Here is a 22737-nt window from a genome sequence, read left to right on the forward strand (position 1 = left end):
TATCCTCCTAGTATTTTGAATGGACTAAGTTTCGTTCTAGTCAATTTGAATACTCCAGATAAAATTGTTGAATCTGAACAGATCAGAGCAAACAATCTTCCTGTTGACATTAAACACCTCTTTAAAGAACTTCAAGTTTGCTCTACTGTATGTATCTCAAATAAAGGTAGTCTTTGTCACTCAAATATCAGTAGAATCTGAAACCAAAGTGATTTTCCACCTGCTCCCAAAATTCTCCAGTTCATTCAGGAACAAAGTGGGGAATTAACACTGTCACTCAATGTTACAGTTTACAAAAACTTAATGCCCTGAGGAAAGTCCTAGAAAGTGCTGCCTTTACTTCATTATTCCTCAGGCTATAGATGATGGGATTTAACATGGGCGTCACCACAGTATAGGAGAGTGAAAATACTTTCTTACTTTCAGGAGAGTTATTGGACTTAGGCCGAAAATAGAGGAGACTGAGAGATCCATAGAAAAGGGAGACTACCACAAGATGAGAGGAGCAGGTAGAAAAGGCTTTGCGCTTCCCCTCAGCTGAGGGCATCCTGAGGATGGCAGCAACGATACGGGCATAAGAGCTCAGTATAAAGAAGCAGGGTATCATGACAAACAAAGTGGTCCCTATAATAGCATAGACTTCAAACAATGTTGTGTCTCCACAGACCAGACTTAGCACAGGTGGGCTGTCACAGAAAAAGTGGTTAACCTTATTGGAATGACAGAATGAGAAGCTAAAGAGCCATGTAGCCTGTACAGTGGCTACAGGAAGACCTGTTAGCCATGAAGCAGCAGCCAAATGGACACAGGCCCTGTGATTCATGATAACTGGGTAGCGCAGGGGATCACAGATGGCCACGTAACGATCATATGCCATTGTGGTCAGGAGACAGCACTCTGAGACTCCAAAGAAGAAGAAGAAATACATCTGAGTGGCACAGCTTAGAAAGGTAATGGTTGTATCATGAGCCAGTAGAGTCTCCAACATCTTGGGTACAATGACCATGTTAAAGCCGATCTCTAACACAGAAAGATTCCTGAGGAAGAAGTACATAGGACTGTGCAAGGCTGAGTCTGCAGTAGTGACCACTATAATGAGGGTGTTGCCCAACAAGGTGACAAGTTGAATGGTAAGAAAAAGAACAAAGAGCAGCATCTGAAGTTCAGGTTGCAGGGTAGAGAAGCTCAGGAGGACAAACTCATCCACTGTTGTCCAATTTTCCTCAGCCATTGGCATAGAGATTGTTCCCAAACTGCAGACGGAGACAGACAAGTTTTAACTGGAGAAGCCAAAGTATAGTTTCTCAGTTGAGATTTTTCTGCTGTATCCCAAAGAGGAGATGGGAAAACAGAGGATCTTGGTAAGAGTAAGAAGTTCTCAAGCATGTCAATGTACTGAAGACATAAAGCAGAAATCTATATAAAATTGGGCTCTGAGATGAGGCTGAGTAAATGTTTGGCATAGTATAGGATATTCTTTATGCACACAAAAGATGAAATTATCTATCTTGCCTTTATCAACACCATGTTGGGTTTAGATTGTTTTCTTTTGGGATTATTGAAGGAAATGGAATCATTTATGTCATCAACCTCAGAGGATTGTTAAGATTTCTAAACCCTAAAAGCACAATATAAGTGGCGTTATTCTAAAGGATATTAAATTGATGAAGAGATCCAAGTTTGATTTCTTATTTTCCATAGTATTTATGTGGTTATGAGTAAATTATTCAACTTTTCTGAACCTGCATTTCTTTATTGCTAAAATAGGAAAGCTGAGAATCAAATCAAGTCAATAAGCATTTATTAAATATCTGCTATGCCAAGTGCTATGCAAAACACTGGTATCAAAAGAAAGGCAAAAAAATAGTTCCTCTCTTAAGAGCTCAAGGGAGAGAATATATGCAAACAGCTGCATACATAAGTTTATATACATACACATATGTAGACATAAATGCATGTGTATATGTGTCTCTCTACATATATACACATGCATATATGTATATATACATTTACACACATACATACACACACACACACACAAACACACACACACACACATGCGTAGAATGTGTATGGCCTTTATTCTCAACACTACTGAGTCACATACCAGGACAAGAAACCAGATCTTTGATGCCTAGTTTAATATCCTTTTCATTGATTTTTGTTTGGTTGTTTGTCTAGTCATTTTCAGTTCTGTTAGACTTTTCTTGACCCCCATTTGCAGTTTTCTTGGCAACTTCATCTCCAGATCATTTTGGAGGATCACACAGCTAGTAAGTATCTGAGGCCAGAATCCTTTCTATGGCTGTTATTGATAAACTATTTAATATCTTTTTCATTCAGGAAGGTTATCTCACCTGGAAAGAGAATAAGGTATCCTAAGTGATCTGAATTTCAGCTCATTTCTGGAGTGAAACTTCTCTTTCTGAGTCCACAGGGCCCTGGCCTCCAAAACTCCTTCTTCAAATATGGTAGTTGTAATGGTATTGTCTGCCTCATATTTTACCAAATCCAAATCTCCAGTACAGTGAGTGAACCATGTACCTCTATTAAAATCAAATTCAAAGTTGACCTTGATTACTTTTCTGGAACAATGGACAAATTTTATATTGGTACAAAGAAAACTTTCTAATATTTACTAAGTTCCCTATTACTTGATGCTCTCACATTTAGACTGGATAATTGTAATACTGACAAAGTAACATTTTATAGTGCTTTTAGGTTTGCAAAGCACTTTAACTCTATTTGACAGTGGAAGAAACTGAGGTGGATAGAGGTTATATGAGGTCATATAGCTACTAAGTATCTAATACCATATTTGACATGTATATGTATTAGGTGATACTAATAAAGTAGCATTTTTTTTTTAGATTAAGTGAGGTCATATAACTAGCAATTATCTCAGACCATATTTGAATTCAGATCTTCCTGATCTGATCCATATAAGGGCTCTATCCCTTGGGGGATATACTATAGGAGATTTCTGCTCAGTTATAGGCTGACTTAGATGACTGACATATATGGCCTGTGAGGTCCTTTCTAAAAAAGCAATTCTATGAGTCCATGACTTTATGTTAACAGAATATAATTATAGAGAAATATTAAGTATTTCCTAAAAATTCTATAGATAGAATGTAGAAAACTTAAGTTCTTGATAAAAACAAGGATTCTAAAAAGAAACATTTGTTAGAAATATAATAATTTGGAGATATTTATAAAATTAGTGAGGCAAATGGGAAATGCAGTGCTCACATGAATATTCTTTAACGCATGAATACATCTAAAATGAACATCTCTGTGATTTCTCTCTCATCCAAATCTATTATCTAAGGAGGTTGCAATGGAATGCAGATCATTTTGGTTAGAGGTTTCCACATTTCTTTCCACGTTTTTTGGAGGTGCCAGTCAATTGAGAATGACTTGGATTAAATTAAAGAATTATGGAATCTTTGATGAGAAACTGAAAAACTTGTGGCTTTTGTTAGTGCTTCTGATAAGCATTTTCAAAAGTAGGTTATGAAAAATGAAAATCTGACTAAAAAGATGTCAAAAACTGAATTTATCATTTTGATATATAGCTTGAGGTTTAGAAAGAGCCATTAAGTAAAAATAAAAATAGCTAACAATTACATAGCACCTACTATGTGCCAGACATTGTATTAAGCACTTTACAATATTTTGATCCTCATGACAACTCTGTGAGATAAGTTAGATATTATTATCCCTATTTTTACAATGAGGAGTTTAGGCAAACACCCAGGTGGTGTGAACTCAAATTGGTGTTAAGGTTTACTCTAGACTCTTAGAATCTCTTAAAATCAAGACCACAGGGGAATTGGCAAGGGCTGCAGTAACTATTGTGGGTTTCACTGGGTCTTCTTGACACACTGGCACTTACTTGAAGTCTTTTACATGGTACCAGTTGTTTGTACAATTTCCTCCAGAAATCCAGAATGATTTCATCAAAACATCATATTGTATACAATATATTGTAAAGTCCTTGAAGGCAGGGAAATCTTTTACCTCTTTTTGTATCCCCAACACTTTGTACATAGTAGATGGTAAATGTTTGTTGGTTAGTGTGTCCAAAGAACCTCTTCTCAATATCAGAGGGTCACAGCTATTTATTTACTTGTAAAACCAGTACAGCTGTAGGGTTCCATGGTTTTTATCATGATTTCACCAACATCCTTGTACAAAGACTATCTGGGTTTTTCTTCCTTCCATAGTATTGTTTTAGTTTACATTATGGGACAAAGCTTTTGCCAGTGTTTTTTGTTTCTGAAACCTGTGATCTCATTGGTAGAAGGAAATTTCAATGAGCAGATTTTCTTTTCTATTGAACATAAGCCATTGCTGTACATCTAGGGCCACATAACCAGCAGGACTTAAACCCCAGTATGCTTGCTCTGCCTATTATACTATGCTTCCTCTTGCGTTTATTAGGGAATATAAGGGGAAAATATAGAATAAATGTAGTTTACCATGTGTCATTCTTTGAAAAGAGAAAAGTTTCTTTGAAATGCATTTTCCCACCAAAAAAAAATTGAACAGACAGCTCTCAAAAGAAATTCAAACTTTCAACAGCTCTAAGAAAAAATGAGTTGAGTTTTTAAAAGAGAAATGGAAATTAAAGCAACTCTGAGCAATAATAATAAAAAGAAAAGAAAAGAATCATTGTTAGAAGGGCTATGGAAAACCAGGTACATGAAGGCATTGTTGGAGCAGTTGTGAATTGTTTCAGCTTTCTGAAAAGCAATTTGGAACAATGTCCCCAGAGTCATCGAACTGTCCATAATGTTTGTTTCAGCAATATTACTACTAGGCTTGTATCCTCAGAAAATTTTTAAAAAGAGGAAAAGAACCCATACATGTAAAATTTTTTTTTTCCATTGGAAAAGAACTGGAAACTGATGGAGTATGATGATGATCTCTTTTCTAAGAGAACTGATGATGACAAATGCTACTTACCTCCTGACAGGAAATAAATACACTTGAGATACAAAAGGAGACATTAATTTTTTGATATGACCAATGAAAGTATCTTCTTTGACTATGCATATTTTTATCATTGTTATCTTTTTTCCATTGGAGGAAGGTAGAAGAGAGAGAAAGTAACTTTTTAATTGAAAAATTAAAATGACATTTATAAAAAGATTCAAACAACTTTATGATAAGAACCATCAATGATTCCTAAGATTTTTCCAGATAATGCTGGCATATCTCTTGTGCCATTTTGATTACCAATAACTCCCTACACTTTATTGTTTTGTCTCTTTCTGTAAGGGTTAAATAACATAATTATTAGTTAACAAATAGTTGAATAGGTTAGTGTTTTACCCACCAGCAATTATATATCTTTTGCAAAATTTGTGGACTTTCATTTTCAGTTTTAGGAAGGAAAAAACCTATTTTCTATAATCTTTTGGGTTATTGCCACCTTAATGGTGATTCCTGACCCATAATTCTCTATCAAAAACATCCACTCAGGCTTGGAAAGACACATCAGTGGGACAGTTCCAAATTCCACTTTAATGAGATGGTCTCATAACAGACTAGCCCTGTCCCTACAAATGTTTTCTTTCTAGGATCGCTTCATGTTTAGGTACAGTCCTAACCAGACTATTGTCAGTATAGCTCCTTAATGCCCTAGAGTCCATCAGCAGTTGAAGTCATCAAATTTTCCCTATCCTGAAATTCCAAAACAACTTTGTTATGACCATGAATATGACAGAGAACCTCTTATATTTTCCCCAACCTAAGCTTTCTTTCAAAAATGTTTAAGGGGTCTGCCCATTTTAGCCAAGAATACTGGCTTCATTTCTCACTAATTTCATTTTTCTGTTTTCTTTCTGGTTTCTCTTATGCTTTTGTTTTTAATCTGCAGTGTAGTTTGTAGGTATTACAATGGAAACAAACATGGCATCCACTAAAATACCTTCGTAGCCCAGATGGTGGGGATGTTCATCTGATTTATAGGTACATTGAGTCTTTTTTCTAGTTTCCTATCTCTGTCTGCTTTCTGGATTAATGTTAAATCTCTGGCTCTATATCTACTCCTCTCATCTCTTAATAAACTGAGCTATTGGACAATTGGACAAATTATTCAAGCTCAGTCATGAAGAGGCATTGTGATAAAATGGAAAAAAATATTAGTTTTGTACTTGAGAATCTTTGTTTAGGTTATCAGCTCTAATTATATCTAACATTGTAATATCTAATATTTCTTGGCCTCAATTACAGACCTATAAAATGAGGTTTTTGGATTATATTGCAGATGCTAAGATTCCTTCTAGTCCTAGAGCTATGATACTATATTGTTGTTGTTTATTGTTTGGTCAAGTTGGACTGTTTATGATTCCCTTTGGGGTTTTCTTAGCAAAGAAAATGGAGCAGTTTGCCATCTCCAGTGCATTTTACAGATGAGGAAACTGAGGGAAATAGGATTAAGTGATTTATCTAGTCACATAGCCAATGCATGTCTGAGGGCAGATTTGAACTCAGGAAAAGGAGGTTCCTGATTCCAGAACTAGTGCTATATCTCCTGTACCAGCCAGCTGTCCTGTGTTGTACTTAAATACTAAAACATCCTTTAAATCTTTCCTGAAAATCTCAGGATTTTCTTCTTCTATCTCAGGCAGTTTATGGGAAATAAATCTTATACTGAAGCCAGATAGCTCTGGATGTGACCTTGCACAGCTTTTCCTCACTCAGATCCAATTCATTTTCATGTCATGGCATCACCTGTCTGATATCATGGCCCTCTTCTACAATGAAAGAAAAAAACAACCTACTATTAATTGATTACCTTCTACCCTGCTTTGAGTCCAAGACCAATACTGTAACATACAGCTTTCTTTATGTATTAAAAAAATCCCAAGGAACTCACCTTTGAAATTGGTCATTTCCCAGCTGAAAGGCCAAGCTGATATCCTTCAGGGATATTGTCCAACATTATCCAATCTAGCAGGATCCTACCCTCCCAGCTCCTCAGTGATAAATGTCAATTCACATTCACCAAATGTATTCTCATCTTTTTCCAGAAACATGGAAGTGTAGATTATTGTGAACTGGAGAAAAAGTAGCCAGGGAGAAAATCTAACCATTATAGTCACCTGCATGGATTGTTTCTGCTGACATGGATTATTGTGACTTGTGAATTCTATAATTACTTCTTCAGTTTTTCTAGCAGTTGCATTGTCATTTCCAAGGTGAATAGAAGATAATAAGCGCATTAGATTTAGATCTGGAAGGGAAACCTTAGAAACCTTCCAGATGTAATGTGCAAAAATGTTTGTAGCAGTTCTTTTTGCAGTGAGAAGGAACTAGAAACTGAATGGATGTCCATCATTGAAGGAATGGCTCAATAAAGTATGGTATGTGAATGTTATGGAATATTATTGTTCTGTACAACAATATTTTGGCATATATATGTATGTATATTGATCACCAGGGTGATTTCAGAAAAACCTGGAGAGACATACGTGAATTAATACTAAGTGAAGTGACTTAGAACCAAGAGAACATTGTAAATAGCGACAACAAGATTATGTGGTGATCAATTCTGATGGATGTGGCTCTTTTCAATGATGAGGTATTCAAGCTAATTCCAATGGACTTGTGATGGAGAGAGACATCTCCATCCAGAAACAGGACTGTTGGGACCTAATGTGAATCACAACATAGTTTTTTTCACATTGTTTGTTGTTATTTGCTTGATTTTTGTTTTCTTTCTCATTTTTTCCCTTTTTGATCTGATTTTTCTTGTGCAGCATGATGAATGTGGAAATATATATAGAAGAATTTTTCATGTTTAACATATATCGGATTACTTGGTATCTACTTTCTGTTTTACTGTAGAGGAAGGATAAAAATTTGGAACACAAAGTTTTACAAGAAAGAATGTTGAAAACTATCTTTGCATGTAAAGTGCAAATAATGCAAATAAAAAGCTATTATATATAAATGTAAATATGAACACACACACATAAAGCAACTAAGGTATAGAGTTGTTCAGTGATTTTCCCAGGATCATACAGATTATTAGTTAACAATACACAAAGATTAAAATCTAAGTCCTATGACTCCAACTCCATTGCTTTTTCTATTATGCTATGTAATGTTTTTAGTGAGGTTATATTACTCTCTTTTAAAATACAAGTGATGGCTTGGTCCCAAAAGTTTTGATTCTATTCATCCTTGACAAGACAAGAAAGTTACTGAACATTTTAAAAATTTGTCTTGTACATTCTTACAATCTTTATTTCCATTGGCTTTTTCCTCTCTCAGTTATGTCTTTGACACATACTAATACTATTAAGTAAATTCTCCTGTATTCCAACTTTCTTATCCTGACTATGCACTATGCTCAAAGAAATGTAAACCTTTATTTGCACCTCTTCCTTCAATGTATTCTGGAAACCATAGTATGTAGAGTTAGAAATGACTTAAAACAACCTCTCTAATGCCTTCATGTCCATTGATGGAGAAACTGAGGCTCAAAGTGCAATTAGATGCAAACAATATAGCTCCAGAGTCCATATTAGTTTCATTACTCTGTATAACAGTTGCCAGACTTCAAAAGAAACCCTATAAAGAGACGCAATATCCCTTTTTCTCCTCATCAGAAATGAATTGCAGAATCTCAGAGTTTGAAAGGCCCTTAATATTCCAGACTAAATTAAATGCTTTTAGGAATCCCCAATTAAAAATATCTAACAAGTGGTCATACTACCCATTCTTAAAGTTATAGAAATGGTCCATTACACTTTTGGAAAGCCTTTAACTTTTAAAGTTAAAGTATTTTAAAAATTTTCTGAATCAAAATTAAATTAAATTAAGCTGAATTAAAACTCTGTCTCTTAGAAACTACTGAAATGCTAAATGTTCTGCCTTTTGGGATCAAGAAAATTAAGTTTATTCCCATTTTCATACAATTGTCTTTTCAGACATTTGAACACATTTATCATTTGCCCTTCCATCCTGCTCTTTTCCAAGTTAAACATCATGGTTTCTTCAAATAATCCTCAGAAGTTTTCTTTCTAGTTCCCTCATCATCCATCCTGGTGACTCTCTTCTGGAAATACTCCAGTTTTTCACCCTCTTTACTAAAACATAGCATCTAGAATTAAACAATTGAACACAATACTCTATTTGTGGTAATAATTATAGGGCAAAAAGGCATTCTAGGATAAGAAATAACATGGACAGTAGTAATAACATTTAACATTTGTAAAGTATTTTAATGTTTGTAAAGCACTTAATACACAATTTTAAGATTTAGCTGACTTTTGGGATATCTTGTATATGATATAATCTAATTTGATCTATTGCAAACCATAAAGTACTATAGAAATGCTAATTATTATTACTGTAATTATTCACATTTTGCAGATGAGGAATAGTGTCTGAAAGAGGTTAAGTCACCTGCTTAGGAGCACATAGACAATTAGAATCTGAGACAGAACTGAAGTTCAGGTCTTCCTGCCTAATACTCAGTCTATTATGGTGTTGTTGAGAAAAGAAATATATATAATATTTATATATAACATAATATACACAACAATATAATGTATATAATAAAATATATAATATATATTGTCACATAATATATATTATTTAATATATATTTATTTCTATGGAATGGGAAACTCTTCTGGATATTAGATATAATGATTCCTAACTTAGGTTCTATGGTCTGCCTTTTTTCTTTTAAAAATTATTTTGATAGTTTTGTTTTGGGAGCAGCTAGTGAAAGAGTGCCAGGCCCAGTATCAGGAAGACTTAAGTTAAAATCCAGTCAGAGATACTTACTAAGCAAGTAATGTTCGAAGGAAGAGAGGGGGGAAGGTTGGGGGTTAGACATGAGGAGAAAGAGGAATCATTTTTTAAACTTTATAAGTATAAAAAGGGTCTTTGATCATGAATGGTCAATAGACTAACAAGTATTAGTCACAGAATATGCTGCTTAGCAGTAGTATTTACAATAATATTATGATTACTAGTGAAGGTTAAAGAGCTTCTTGATTACTTACAATAACTAGAATTTGATTAAGCTGGCTGGGAAACTCTGTTCCAGACCATAGCCACTATAATCTATTGAGTAACACATTACTCCTTCAATGCCACCCAAAATTTCAGACATGATGGTCTTTCTATGATCTTACTTGGACAAGAAATGGTTGTTACTGTTGCAGCTTTGAGAATGCCAAGTGTATACTAGAGATTATATCAGCTTTGGCCAAAATAGGCTGTGGAATCAGCATATAGTAATTTGAACAGAGATAATCTAATGGTCTAGTATAAGAAATTATTTTTGGCGAATCCTAGCACAGACCTAGCACAATGTTGTTTTTAGCAGTATTTAATATGGCTTAACATGCTAGTTACTTTATGACATGATCACTTATCTGTGAATTATAAGATGCTATAAGAAGCTGATACAAGATAAAAAATAAATCCACATAAGACATCTGAATTCTATATATTATCAACCAAGTTAAAAAATAAGAGATAAAAAGAGAAATACCATGTAAAATAACCTTTGAAAACATAAAATAATTTGGAGTCTACCTGACAAGAAAATCTCAGGAACTTTATGAATACAATATAAAACACTTTTCATATAAATAAAGTCTGATCTAAACAATTTGAAAAAATCGTTCATAGATCAGTTGAGCAAATATAATAAAAATGACAATTCTACCTAAAGTAATCTATTTATTCAATGGCATATCAATCAAATTGTCAAAAATTATTTTATGGAGTTAGAAATAAAATAGAAAAATTCACCTGGAACAATAAAAGCTCAAGGATAACAAGAAAATCAATTAAAAATGCAAAAGAAGGTAGTCCCACTATACCAGGTCTCAAATAGTATTATAAAGTGGTAATTATCAAAACAATCTGGTACTGGATAAGAAATAGAATGGTGGATCAGTGGGATAGTTTAGGAATAAATTACATTGTAGTAAATGACATTAGTAATATAGTATATGGCAAACCTAAACATCCAAACATTTGGAATAAAAATTTATTATTTGACAAACACTTCTGGGAAAACTGGAAAACAGTATGGCAGAAACTAGGTATAGACAAGCATCTCACAAATATACCAAAATATGGTCAACATGGACCCATGCTTTACATAAAAAGGGTGATACCATAAGCAAATTAAGAGAACATGGAATAGTTTCTCTGTCAGATTAATAAACAAAGGAAAAAGAAATTAGGATTGAAGAAGATCTAAAGAGCATTACAAAATGAAAACTAGATCATTTTGATATATAAAAATAAAAAAAGTGCTTGTACAAACAAAACCAATACAAATGAAAAGCAGAAAATTGGGGAAATTTTGCAGGTAGAATTTTTGATAAAAGTCTCATTTCTCAAATATAGAGAGAACTGAGTCAAATTTATAAAAATACAAATCATTTTCCATTTGATAAATGTTCAAAGGAAATGAATAGGAAGTTTTTAGATACATAACTCCAAGCTATCTATAATTTGAAAAAATTCTTTAAATCACTATTGATTAAAAAATGCAAGTTGAAATAATTCAGGTCATCTAGAAGGTAGCTGTTAACTCTACACATAAGATGAAATGAGAGATTGGGAAGACAGAATAAAAATTATTACTGAGCCACTTTCAGTGATTTTCAGAAAATCATTACTCATATAAGATAAATTGTTCAGATATTCAAAAAGAGATAAAAATTGTTTTTTTTTCTCAATTTATAAGTCAAAAGAACTTAATTTAGTTCCAAGCAAAATTCTGGAACACATCAACTAAAATAAGTTTGTGAAAAAGGAGAAGGGAAATTACTAATGACCAAGATCTAGGATCAGTTATTGAAGAATAATTAACACCCAGGCTGATTTCTTTCCATTTTTTGCAATTACTAGACTTATAGATTCAGGAAATTTTGTATTGATCAATCAATAAACATAAATTAAGCAATTTCTATGAGTGTTGTACTGTACTAGGCAGTGGGGTAACATAAGGCAAAAGTTAGTGTCTGCTTTCAAAAAGAACATACAGTCTAACAAGGTAGACAATAGGCAAACGCATATATACAAACTAAATATAGGATAAATAGTAAATAATTAGTATAGAGAAAGCACTGGAAATAGAGCATACTATATCCATTTGTAAGCAAGGTCTGCTTTTTTAAGCAGCTTATTTATTGGAAGATATTTTCCAATATGGCCATGAATCTCTATATTCCTGTTCTAGAGTTAGGAAGATCTCAGACACATAGTAAGCTGTGTGTTCCTGGGCAAACCACATACACACACATACACACATACGAAATCTCTGTTTGCTTCAGTTTTTTATCTGTAAAATGTAAATAATAATAGCACCTACCTCTTAAAGTTGTTGTGAAGGTAAAATGAGATTGAATGAGAAAATAATTTTAAAACACTTAGCAATATCCCACATACAATAAGCACATATAAATTTAGTTATCATTATTATTATGTGATCTTGTGCTAGTCAATTAAACTCTTTGGATCTAGATTTAGCCCTCTTTAAACTGATGAGATTGTACTATATGATTGCTTTAAGGCCAACATAGTATGAATTGCTTTAAAATAATCTATGCTAACTCACAGTGATCACTGTTTTTCTCTCTGAATGCTTAAAAATGATGTATTTGATAATAATCTTGGTAGCTCTATCCTATTACTAAAATACCACACCATAGTTCAACTTCTTTAATTGCCATTTCTTTTTCTGCTTGGCTTTCTGATCTCTTCTTGCCCAACTTGGTTTTGCCTGGTCTGGTTCTTGTTGTCATTGCGGACCATGCTATTTTCCCCAGAACCTGAGCTTTTTTGTGAATATTGGCTTCTTTTTTCATCTAGACCCGCTGATTCATTTTCATGATTCATTTTCCTATCTTATATCTAACTTTCCTGGTTCTTATGATTTCCTGACCTTGACTCTTTACTTCATGTTCATGCCTTCTCTTACCACTGTAATTCGTAGTTCTTACATTCTCAAAATGTAGACATTACCAAGTTATAGCTATGAATTTTTTATGTATGTATGTACACATACAAAATATCAGAACAGAGTCCTCTCATTCTTACTCCTTAATTTTTTCTTTCTTTCTTTTTTCCCCTTTCTCCTTCTTCCCTTCCTTTTTTTTTTTTTTCTTTCCTCTTTTTATGTCCTTTCAGTTTTCCACTGTCTCAGAGTTAAGGCAAAAAGGTGATTGGAGATGTTTTCTTTTCTATCCTCCAAACTCATTAAACATCCAGAAAAGCTTATTGATGCCTGTAAGCCTCTACTCCCAATCCTTTAAATTCTTATCCTTATCTTAGACTCTTTATAAGAATGAGATATTGAAAACAGAAGTGGTAGGAAATGGACAGATTATTCATTGTAGAGAATCCATAATACCTTCCTCCAGCGTCTGTCTTTAATGTACCTGCTAAGCTTGTTTGTTTCAATCAGTCCAGAATGATTTTGGATTTAGCCTGTGTCTAACACTTCAGTAGAGCTCAGGCTGGGTCTGTGCTACTCACATAAGAGGAACTCTGGCCTGGATTACAATGACCTTTTTAGTTGTTCCTGGAGACCAAAGGGATGGAGAATTCTCTAGAGTACCTCTTCCTTGAGTGTGGTATGTAAAATCACAAAACTGTCTATTGTCAGGAGGATGAAATGAGATTCTTAAAGACTCTTTCTTCTCATAATTGGAAGAAAGCTTCAGCCATAGCTTCTACATTTTGAGCAGATGGCTGGGCAGATAATTAGAGCTTAGGGGACTGGTATTATCATACTGTGTTTGGGCCCCGGAGAGACTGAAGGAGCATGCTAGTTTGCCCATTCCCTTGCATTTCTATCATATTCCTGACTTGGCATGGGCATGTCTGCCCTGAATCTATCTCATAAATAACATTAGATAGGTAGTAAAAAATACCCAATGGGCAACAATACTTAAGTGGCCATTGGGTACAATGCATGGAGACTATTGCTTATAAAACATGATTTGAGGGTTGCAACATGGCCAAAAAGTCTCATAAAATGATGTTTCCTGTTGCCTTTGGAAGAAGGTTAAACACCATCTCCATGAACTCCTTTAATTACTTTCTTTTAGGATGAGAATTGATATCAATTGATATGATTTTGATCAAAATATCTCTAACTTCTCCTTATCCCTACAGAATATGGGATAAACCCAGAGATAGTTTATTTTTGTGAAATGATCTCACACAACTCAAGATTCTCAAAGGAAGAGGCAATGATTAGAAATGATAAAAAAAAAACACACAGAGAAATTATATTTTGGAGGAGTTGCTCCCTCTCCCTAGATGTCTCTTGTTCTCTCAAAAACATTTTCAGTAAATTCTGATTTCCATGAAACTAGGAATGCCATAGGGAATATCATCTTCTTCTTCTTCTAGGGCAAAGACTACCAAAGAAAGAAATCCCTCCTCACCAGTAACAATGTCTCATTCCCTTCAGCAGTAACATTGTCTCATTCCTTTTAGCAGCTTGGTAATAAATGATGGGAGTTTATGATTACAAAGGAGACAAGTACTGGAGCCCTCAGCAGTCTGGGATCTGTCCTGATCCTGTTGATTCTGCTTTTATCAGAACATTTGCATTTTTCTCAGAAGGAAATTCAAGGCACGGTGTTCCCTGTTATACCTGGTGAGGGTATTTAGAGACAGTGGATACTTTGGGGCTTAGACTTTTCTTACATGAACAAACATTCACTAAATACCATGGTACTGAGTTCTGTCTTTCTAAAAACAAGCTTTGATGTAGGGTACTTTGTTTCTAATATGCAGGTCAAGAAGCAAGTTAAAATCAAACATGAAACAAGTGATTGGTTTAAGACTAGAAAAAAGTATGACAAGGCTGTATATTGTCACCTTATTCATTTAACTTTTTTTGCAGATTGCATCATGCAAAATGCCAGGCTATACAAATAAAAAGCCAGAATTAAAGGTTATTGGGAGAAATATCAACAATCTTGGGTATGCAGATGATACCACTCTGATGGAAGAAAGTAAAGAAATTATGAAGCCTCCTGATGAGGGAAAAAGAAGAGTGTAAAAGCTGGGTTGAAACTTAAAATTAAACAAACAAACAAACAAATAAACCTAAAATCTTGACATAGTCCTGCCACTTCCTGGCAAAACGAGGGAAAAGAAATGAAAGCAATGTTCGATTTTATATTTTGGGGCTCAAAGATCACAGCAGACAGTGACTTCTGCCATGAAAATAAAAGATGCTTGCCACTAGAAAAGAAAATTATGGCACATCTGGGCAACATATTAAAAAGAAGAGGTATTTCTTTACAGACAATCTTCTATATAGTCAGATCTATGGCTTTTTAAATAGTAATGATTCTTTTTGAGAGTTGGACCATAAAGAAAGTTTTCAAATTGTGGTGCTGGAAAAGACTTTTGAGAGTTCCTTGAACAGCAAGAAGATAGAATTGATCAATACTTAAAGAAAATAATTCAGGTGATTCACTGAGAGCTCAAACAATGAAGCTGAAGTTTAAATACTTTGGTCACATAATGAGAAAATGGGATTCATTGTACAAAGCTCTGATGTTGGGAAAGATTGAAGAGAAACGAAAAAGGAGATGGCAGAAAATAAGATAGATAAATAGTGTCATGGAAATAATGAACATAAACTTGGACAGACTTTAAGGATAATGTAGGATAGAAGGCATGCAATGGTCCATATGGTGATGAAGAGTCAGACATGACTGAACAACTGAACAACAAAAACACAAACTGTTTATTTCTTCATGGCATATAGGGAACTCTGGGTTCTTGAAAACATTACAAACAAAGCATTAGCTCTAAAAGATCCTATCATGGTATAAGGGTTTCAAAGTGTAGTCAGTAAATACAGTTGCTACTTTCTAAGGACCAGCCTATGGAAATACGAAGGAGCTCATCATTTTCACACTACATTTTGGTGAATTCTTTGGCAATCTATGAAACAAACTAAAATAAGAAGACAATGACTTTCAAACCTATTCAATCCTATGGCTGCTATAGTGACTGTGGAAGAGTGGTAAAAAGACTATGCTGGATATAGGATGATAAGAATCACACATTCTTCAGATTACTTAAATGAACTGAGGTGTTTGTTTAAATTTGAGTTCCTTGTCAAAGGGCTGATGACAACATATTACTAGAGCAACTGGATCACATCAATTGACATGAATTCAACAAGGCAATCAATAAGCATTTATTAAACACTTAATATGTAACAAGTACTGTGCCATAAATAAAAGCAGAAGACAAAAGAAAAACAACTCTCAAATTATCCTTAGAGAGATAAATAAAAGACATGGTTTTATCCTGCCTCCAAAGGCAATAAGAAACATCATTTTCATATGACTTTTGATCATCTTGTAGTAGAGTATATGTGACATATATATATATATATATATATATATATACATATATATGATATATATTTGTGATGTGAGCACTATGTAAATACTTCCAGCTTCTTTCAGCTTCTGTGCCAACACCTTGTGCAGAAGATGAAAACAAAGAAAAATCTATAAAGAAAACAATTGAATTCTTCGTATTTAATTAATTTATTTTTAATTGTGATTTCAATGCAGAGTAGATATAGAGGGAGTCAGTGAAAAATAGATTTGAAAATTTTAGTTCAGAAATAAGAAATAAAGAGTTCAAAGATGCAGATTACTCAAATGCCTTTTGCCAATATATCAAGAATACTTCAATCAAGAAAAATAAGTAGGAGATGCTATATATATTGAACATGAAATATATAAACTCAACATATTATTTAACCAACAGAAAATAACTTATGCAAGTCATTCCAGAATTTGCTGTTTTTATGTCTCTAGACCATTCTCTTGGTGACAAGACCAAAAAAGTAATATGAAATTAGGAGAAAGAATAAAAATGAGAAAAAGATGTGGCATACAATTAAAACAATTTTAATTTGATGTATTTAAGGGAGTATGATAGGAAATGTATAAAGAATTAGAATTGACAACAATTATAAACATTTTTTAAAGAAGTTAATGTCAATTAATTTCTACAGTAAAGAAGATCCTAGAAATTGCTTCAACTTGATCTCCTTGAAAGAGAAGAGATTTACCATATCTACTACTCAATCAAAGTCTGGTAGCTATTATCTACAGACCCTTAGTCACTTCCTTTCCTCCCTCAATAAATTTAATACACAGCTCACAATTTTTCCCTCCTCACCAATTCCCTTCCTAATACCAGGAGACTTCAATATTCACAATAATACTTCTTCAAATACCAAACAACTCAGTTCCTCAACCTATTCATCTTCTATGAACTACTTCTTCACTTCATTTTAGCCAAAGACAAAAATGGTTACATCCATGCCATTACCTACAAATGTACTACTTTAATGTTCAAAACTTCTGAAATTCATGTATCTAATCATAATCTATTAGTTTTTCATCTTTTCCTCTCAACTATTCAAAACTCAACTCTTAATCTGCTCTGTAATCTCTAATCCCTGATCCTTCAGTTGTTTTCCAGGCAACCTCCTTTTCATTGGCTCATCTCCTCGTCTCCTGATCTTGAACCATTGGTGAACCAATTTAACTCCACATTGTTTCTCCTATCTTGAATCCCTAACCCCATTATCTTATCATTGATTATGACCAGTCAAGTCTCAGTCTTGGATCACTCTGGCCAGTGATGAGCTTTTAGTCTTAAACAGATGCTGTTGAATGAAGATTTCATGCAATTGTTCTATGGCTATCACAGATTTACAACCATAATTAGGCAGTTATTGTGCCTAGGAAATCCTTCTATTCCTCCTTTATCATCTCCTTATTCCATTCTCCATAATAGTTCTTCTAAACTTTTTCATCCCAAAGGAAAGCTCCACTGGTTCCTCTTTCACCAATTTTCTCAGCTGAGAACTTTGTCTTATATTTTACAGAAAATTGAAGCATTCACAATGAATTCCCTCTTCTCCCCTCTTCCTCATCTCCTATCACTCAGATGCCTTATAACACTTTCTCCTGCTCCATCCCTTTCTCACATCATAAAGTGATCTTCTTACTAAGATTAATCCCTCACCTTGTTCAAACAGTCCCATTTCATTCCCTCCTCTAACAGATTGACTCTTCTGTCATCTCTATTCTATAATTTATTTTCAATTTCTCTCTGTTTACTGGCTCCTTCCTTTCTGCCCATAAATTTGCCCATGTTTCTCTTATTCTGTCATTTCCACTTCTATCTATCACATCTATGGCTTCTTCCACTGACACAGAGTAATGAATCTAATTGAGATCCAATTTTAATCTCTAATATGGATTATTACAATAGCCTCATAATTGGTTTCCTGCATTAAACCTCTTTCCTTTCCAGTCTATCCACCACATAGTTGCTTAAATGATTTTATTAAAGTACAAGCCTAACTAACTAAGTATAGCATCCCCCTACTTGATAAATGCCAGTGGCTAGCTTACTTCTATAGTCTAAACTCTTCTTTATAGATTGTTCCCATTCTACCTTTCCAGTCTTATTATATTGGTTCTTTCCCCTCATGCTGTGATTCAACCTGGGTAGCCTTCTTGTCATCCACACACATTCTTTCTCTCTCCATGCTTTTGTATTAGCTCCCTCCTACTTCTGAAAATCTCTTATTTTCTTCAAGCTTCAGCTGGTGTTCTCTTCTAAGTGAAACCTCTCCTGATCTGCTCAGCTGTCAGTGATTTCCCACAAAATTCTCTTGTAGACAATTTTTATATAGCTATGTATATTCATGGCTCTTCTCACTGGATTACAAGATTCACAACTGTTTCACTTTTCTATTTACACTGCCTAGAACGTTTTCATTATTGCTGTTGTTTAGTCATTTAAGAGATGCCCAACTCTTAGTGATGCCTTTTGGGATTTTCTTGCTTGCTATTTTCTTTTGCAGCTCATATTACAGATAAGAAAACTGAGGTAAACAGGTTTGAACGACTTGCCAGGGTGACCTAGTTTTAGCTTAGCACATAGGTCTTCCTGATTCTGTCCTTGGTGCTCTATCCACTTCACTAGCTGCCTGCCTAAAATATAGCAGATGCTTAATAAATGCTTATTGATTGTGGAGATAACTTGAATCTCTGTTTACTATATAATTCTTCTGTTCTGTTGATTGGCATCATGAAATTGACTTGAAGATATACAAACTGGCAACCAGGAAACTGACAGGAGTTAGAAGGGATTTTGTAGCTCAGCTTAGGTTGGTAGCAGAGACAAGAAGTCAGCAGCCGGAAGTCAACTAAAATAGTAGGCTCATGTGGCAAAGGCTGCAATCTCTTTGTCTCCAAACACATACCATGGAGGAGGGGTTGTTGCTGTGTGATTAAAACAGAGGCAAATCAGAAGCTCTAATCTCTTCTACTTCTAACCCCACTCCAAGGGAGACTTTAATTCCTGCTAAGAATTGAAGCAGGAGTTTAGGGCTAGAAGCTTAGCTGCTCTGCTCTGATCTCCTTCCTCAGAAACTTGTAGCTTGCCCATTGTGCTGTGGCCTGGCCTAATTGTTCCTGTTATAAGGGGTTCTGGACTTTGCAATTTGTGTACTATGTTGGGACTGGAGCCTCCACAGCTTGCTTGCTGTGCTATTGCTCCAGGGGCTCAAGGAGCTTATCGGTGCTGTGCTTAAAAAAAATCTCTTCCTGCCTTGATCCAACACTAGCTGTGCTCCCCACGTGAGACAGACCTTTCTCGCTATACTTCTAAAATTATTCTAAACTGGAAAATTGTTTTACTCTTACTTTTTGTGTGTTCTTTGGCTTTAGAATCTGTTTAGAGACTTAATTTAAAGTTGTTTATGAGAGAATGGGGATGGGAGGTCGGGATGGGGTGGGTGAGTTCAGGCAACTTCCTGGCTTCTCTCTGCCATGCTAGCCTCAAGAGCCCAGAGACTGAAGACACTAAAAAGCATGAAGAGAGTGAAGAAACTGTTCTTTTTCTTTTTTCTAATTCTACTCTGCACCTCATACGTCTAGGGCATTGAGTTGTACCAATGAGCAGAGAGTTCTATACCACTTTCTAATATGGTTAAACTAATATTAGTCTGGGGCTTTTATGGGATTTCTTTTTGTTTGTTTGTTTGTTTGTTTGTTTGGCATGGTGTAATTGCTCAAAGCCCCAGACTTTAAACTAAAGGTGTTATAGTCTTCCTTTCTTGGAGAAAAACTGACTTAGCTCCTATATCCCCACAAGATGCTAGCAGAGAACGATGATCCAGAAGAGGTTCAATAGTTTGAAGATCAGAAAAAGGTAATACATGATACTTTATTATATATTATATTGTTTCTGCTTGTTTTGATTGTTAAGCTAATTTTCTCTTAACTACATATATATTTAAGGACTTCCTGGGTAAAGCTCCTAACTAATTATGCCTATTGGCACTCTACCATTGTCTTCTTCATGATTTGCTAGAATTCTCAGCAATAAATGAGTACATCAAACAGATATAACCTTTTTATTATCCTATTTTATATTTTTTCATTGAGATCAAGTGCTCTATAATTACTTAACAATTGTTTTCAATTGTTTTGTAATTGTTCTTTATATTTACATTGTAGTAGTAAATAAATTTTTTTTGTTCTAATTATGTCAGTTTGCATGTCTTCTACAATTTTGTATTCATCTGCATTTATCATATTCAACATTTTTTACAACATAATAATGTTGCATTATATTCATGTATCACAGTATGTTTAGTCATTCCCTAACAGATGAGCATTTAAATTCTTTCCAGTTTTCCTAGACTTCAGCATAAGCCTTGGTACATAATAGGTATTTAATAAATACTTACTGACTTGTTTGTTTCCACAAACTCCTTGAGAATAGCCTTGTTTCATTTTTTGTATTTGGACTCTCACCATCTTGAAGAGTCTCTGATATATAGTAGATGCTTGTTAAATGTTTTTCAGTTTATTAATCAGAATATTAATTCAATATAGATTACTGGATAGGTGAATGGCTTAATTAAAATAACATTTAAAGGGAAAAGATAAACAGGATCTAAGGGTTGGAAAACAAAATCTAGAGAAATTCTATAATAAATTAAATTATTCATTGTGTAAGAAAAGAAACTGAGGCAAGATTTTGATGAAGACTATAGATTAGGAAAGGGCTTATTGATCTAAAGTTGTTGATTCATTTTTCTCTATCCACCTAGAATACAAACAAAAAGATATCTCTGTTTAAGAAAAGATTCTCCTTCAATACTAGCTGAAAAACTGAAAAGCCACATAGTATGGCATTATAGTGCTAGATGTTGAATCAGTCATCATGACATTATTTTTCTTTCGAGTGAACTGATAATTTCATCACTATAGGGAAGTTTGGATTAAGGATTCTATGTATTAATGAATATCAGTACCTGTTGTGCAATTTTTTGTCTTAAAGAATTTCCTAAGGCAATAAGAGTTTAATTGATTTACCCAAGAATACATAGTCTTTCATGTGTCAAAGGCAAGAGTTGAACGAGTTTTTTCCTTTCCATAAAGCTACCTCTACAATGCTATGTTACTTTGCTACTAAAAAACAATAGTTTTAACTCATATATATAAAGCTCTTTAAGATTTGTAAAATGCTTTACAGGAAGAAGTGTGTTTATGTCCAATTTGACATATTTTAGATTTGTGACCATAAATTTTTAGGTAAGTCACTTAACCTATCAGTATTCCAAGCAATCCTTTAAGACTTTAAGTTACAGAAGAGTTGCCCTTGTGGAAGAAGTTTTTACACTGGAGAATACCTTAGTATGATGAAATCACAGGCCAAGATTAAATAAATAAATACATATATATACACAAGGATATATGTATGTGTATATTTATGGGTATCATCAGCAGTTACTATGCAGAGCTAGTAAACCACACTTTTATCAGTCTCTTCATATACTTCCTAATGCCAATGAAGTCATCAAGATGCATCAACATTTTCAAGTAGTTAGTATTTCTACCTCCTTTCTGCCTTAGTCATTATTAAGTGAATAGTGCCTCTGTAAGGCCTTGGGGCATATATTCAAACTAGCAAAATCCAGATGAAAGCTATCTTTTTCTTTCACAGAAATGTGGTAGTATCGACTGCAAAAGTTAAAAATTGAGAAACACTGACTGCCTAACAGCAGTCTTGGGCTTCTGGAACTCTTGACATTATGAACCACTTTGAATCTTTTGTCCAAAGTCTGCAGTTATATCTTTCATTCTTCATCAATACTTCTATGCTAGGTGCTGCACATTGGCTCTTGGAGTATTTGAAGGAGTCATTGACTAGAAATATCTTTAGATAACTTATGTGGTCTACCATCACTGATAAACAGATTTTTCTTTCTTTTAAAAAAATTTTAAATTATTTTTTATCATAGCTTTTTATTTATGAGACATATGAATGGGTAATTTTTCAGCACTGACTTTTGCAAAACCTTCTGTTCCAATTCTTCCACTCCTTTCCCCCACCCCCTCCCCAGATAGCAGGTAAACCAATGCATGTTAAATATGTTAAAGTATATGTTAAATGCAAAATATGTATCTTGCTGCTACCTTGCTGCACAAGAAAACTCGGATTTAGAAATAAGGTAAAAATAACCTGAGAAGGAAAACAAAAATGCAAGCAGATTGAAACAGGAGTGGAAATACTATGTTGTGGTCCACACTCATTTCCCATAGTTCTTTCGCTGGGTGTAGCTGGTTCTCTTCATTATTGAACAATTGGAACTGA

At 34.1% G+C, this 22737-nt stretch overlaps 1 protein-coding gene across 1 annotated transcript; it reads right to left on the reverse strand.

The window, feature by feature from the left end:
* Nucleotides 1-283: 283 nt before the first annotated feature.
* LOC127550613 (olfactory receptor 10A2-like) lies at nucleotides 284-1246 on the reverse strand. The gene has a single exon (XM_051979708.1). It carries the CDS (start codon nucleotides 1235-1237, stop codon nucleotides 284-286), a length of 954 nt encoding a protein of 317 aa, XP_051835668.1. The 5' UTR covers nucleotides 1238-1246.
* Nucleotides 1247-22737: the final 21491 nt, after the last annotated feature.

The sequence above is a fragment of the Antechinus flavipes genome, chromosome 2 (genome assembly GCF_016432865.1).
Source record: "Antechinus flavipes isolate AdamAnt ecotype Samford, QLD, Australia chromosome 2, AdamAnt_v2, whole genome shotgun sequence".
NCBI classification, from domain to species: domain Eukaryota; kingdom Metazoa; phylum Chordata; class Mammalia; order Dasyuromorphia; family Dasyuridae; genus Antechinus; species Antechinus flavipes.

Bases quoted from the DNA above. Each gene is read 5' to 3' on its own strand.
- LOC127550613 (XM_051979708.1), bottom strand. From the start codon at position 1,237: ATGCCAATGGCTGAGGAAAATTGGACAACAGTGGATGAGTTTGTCCTC.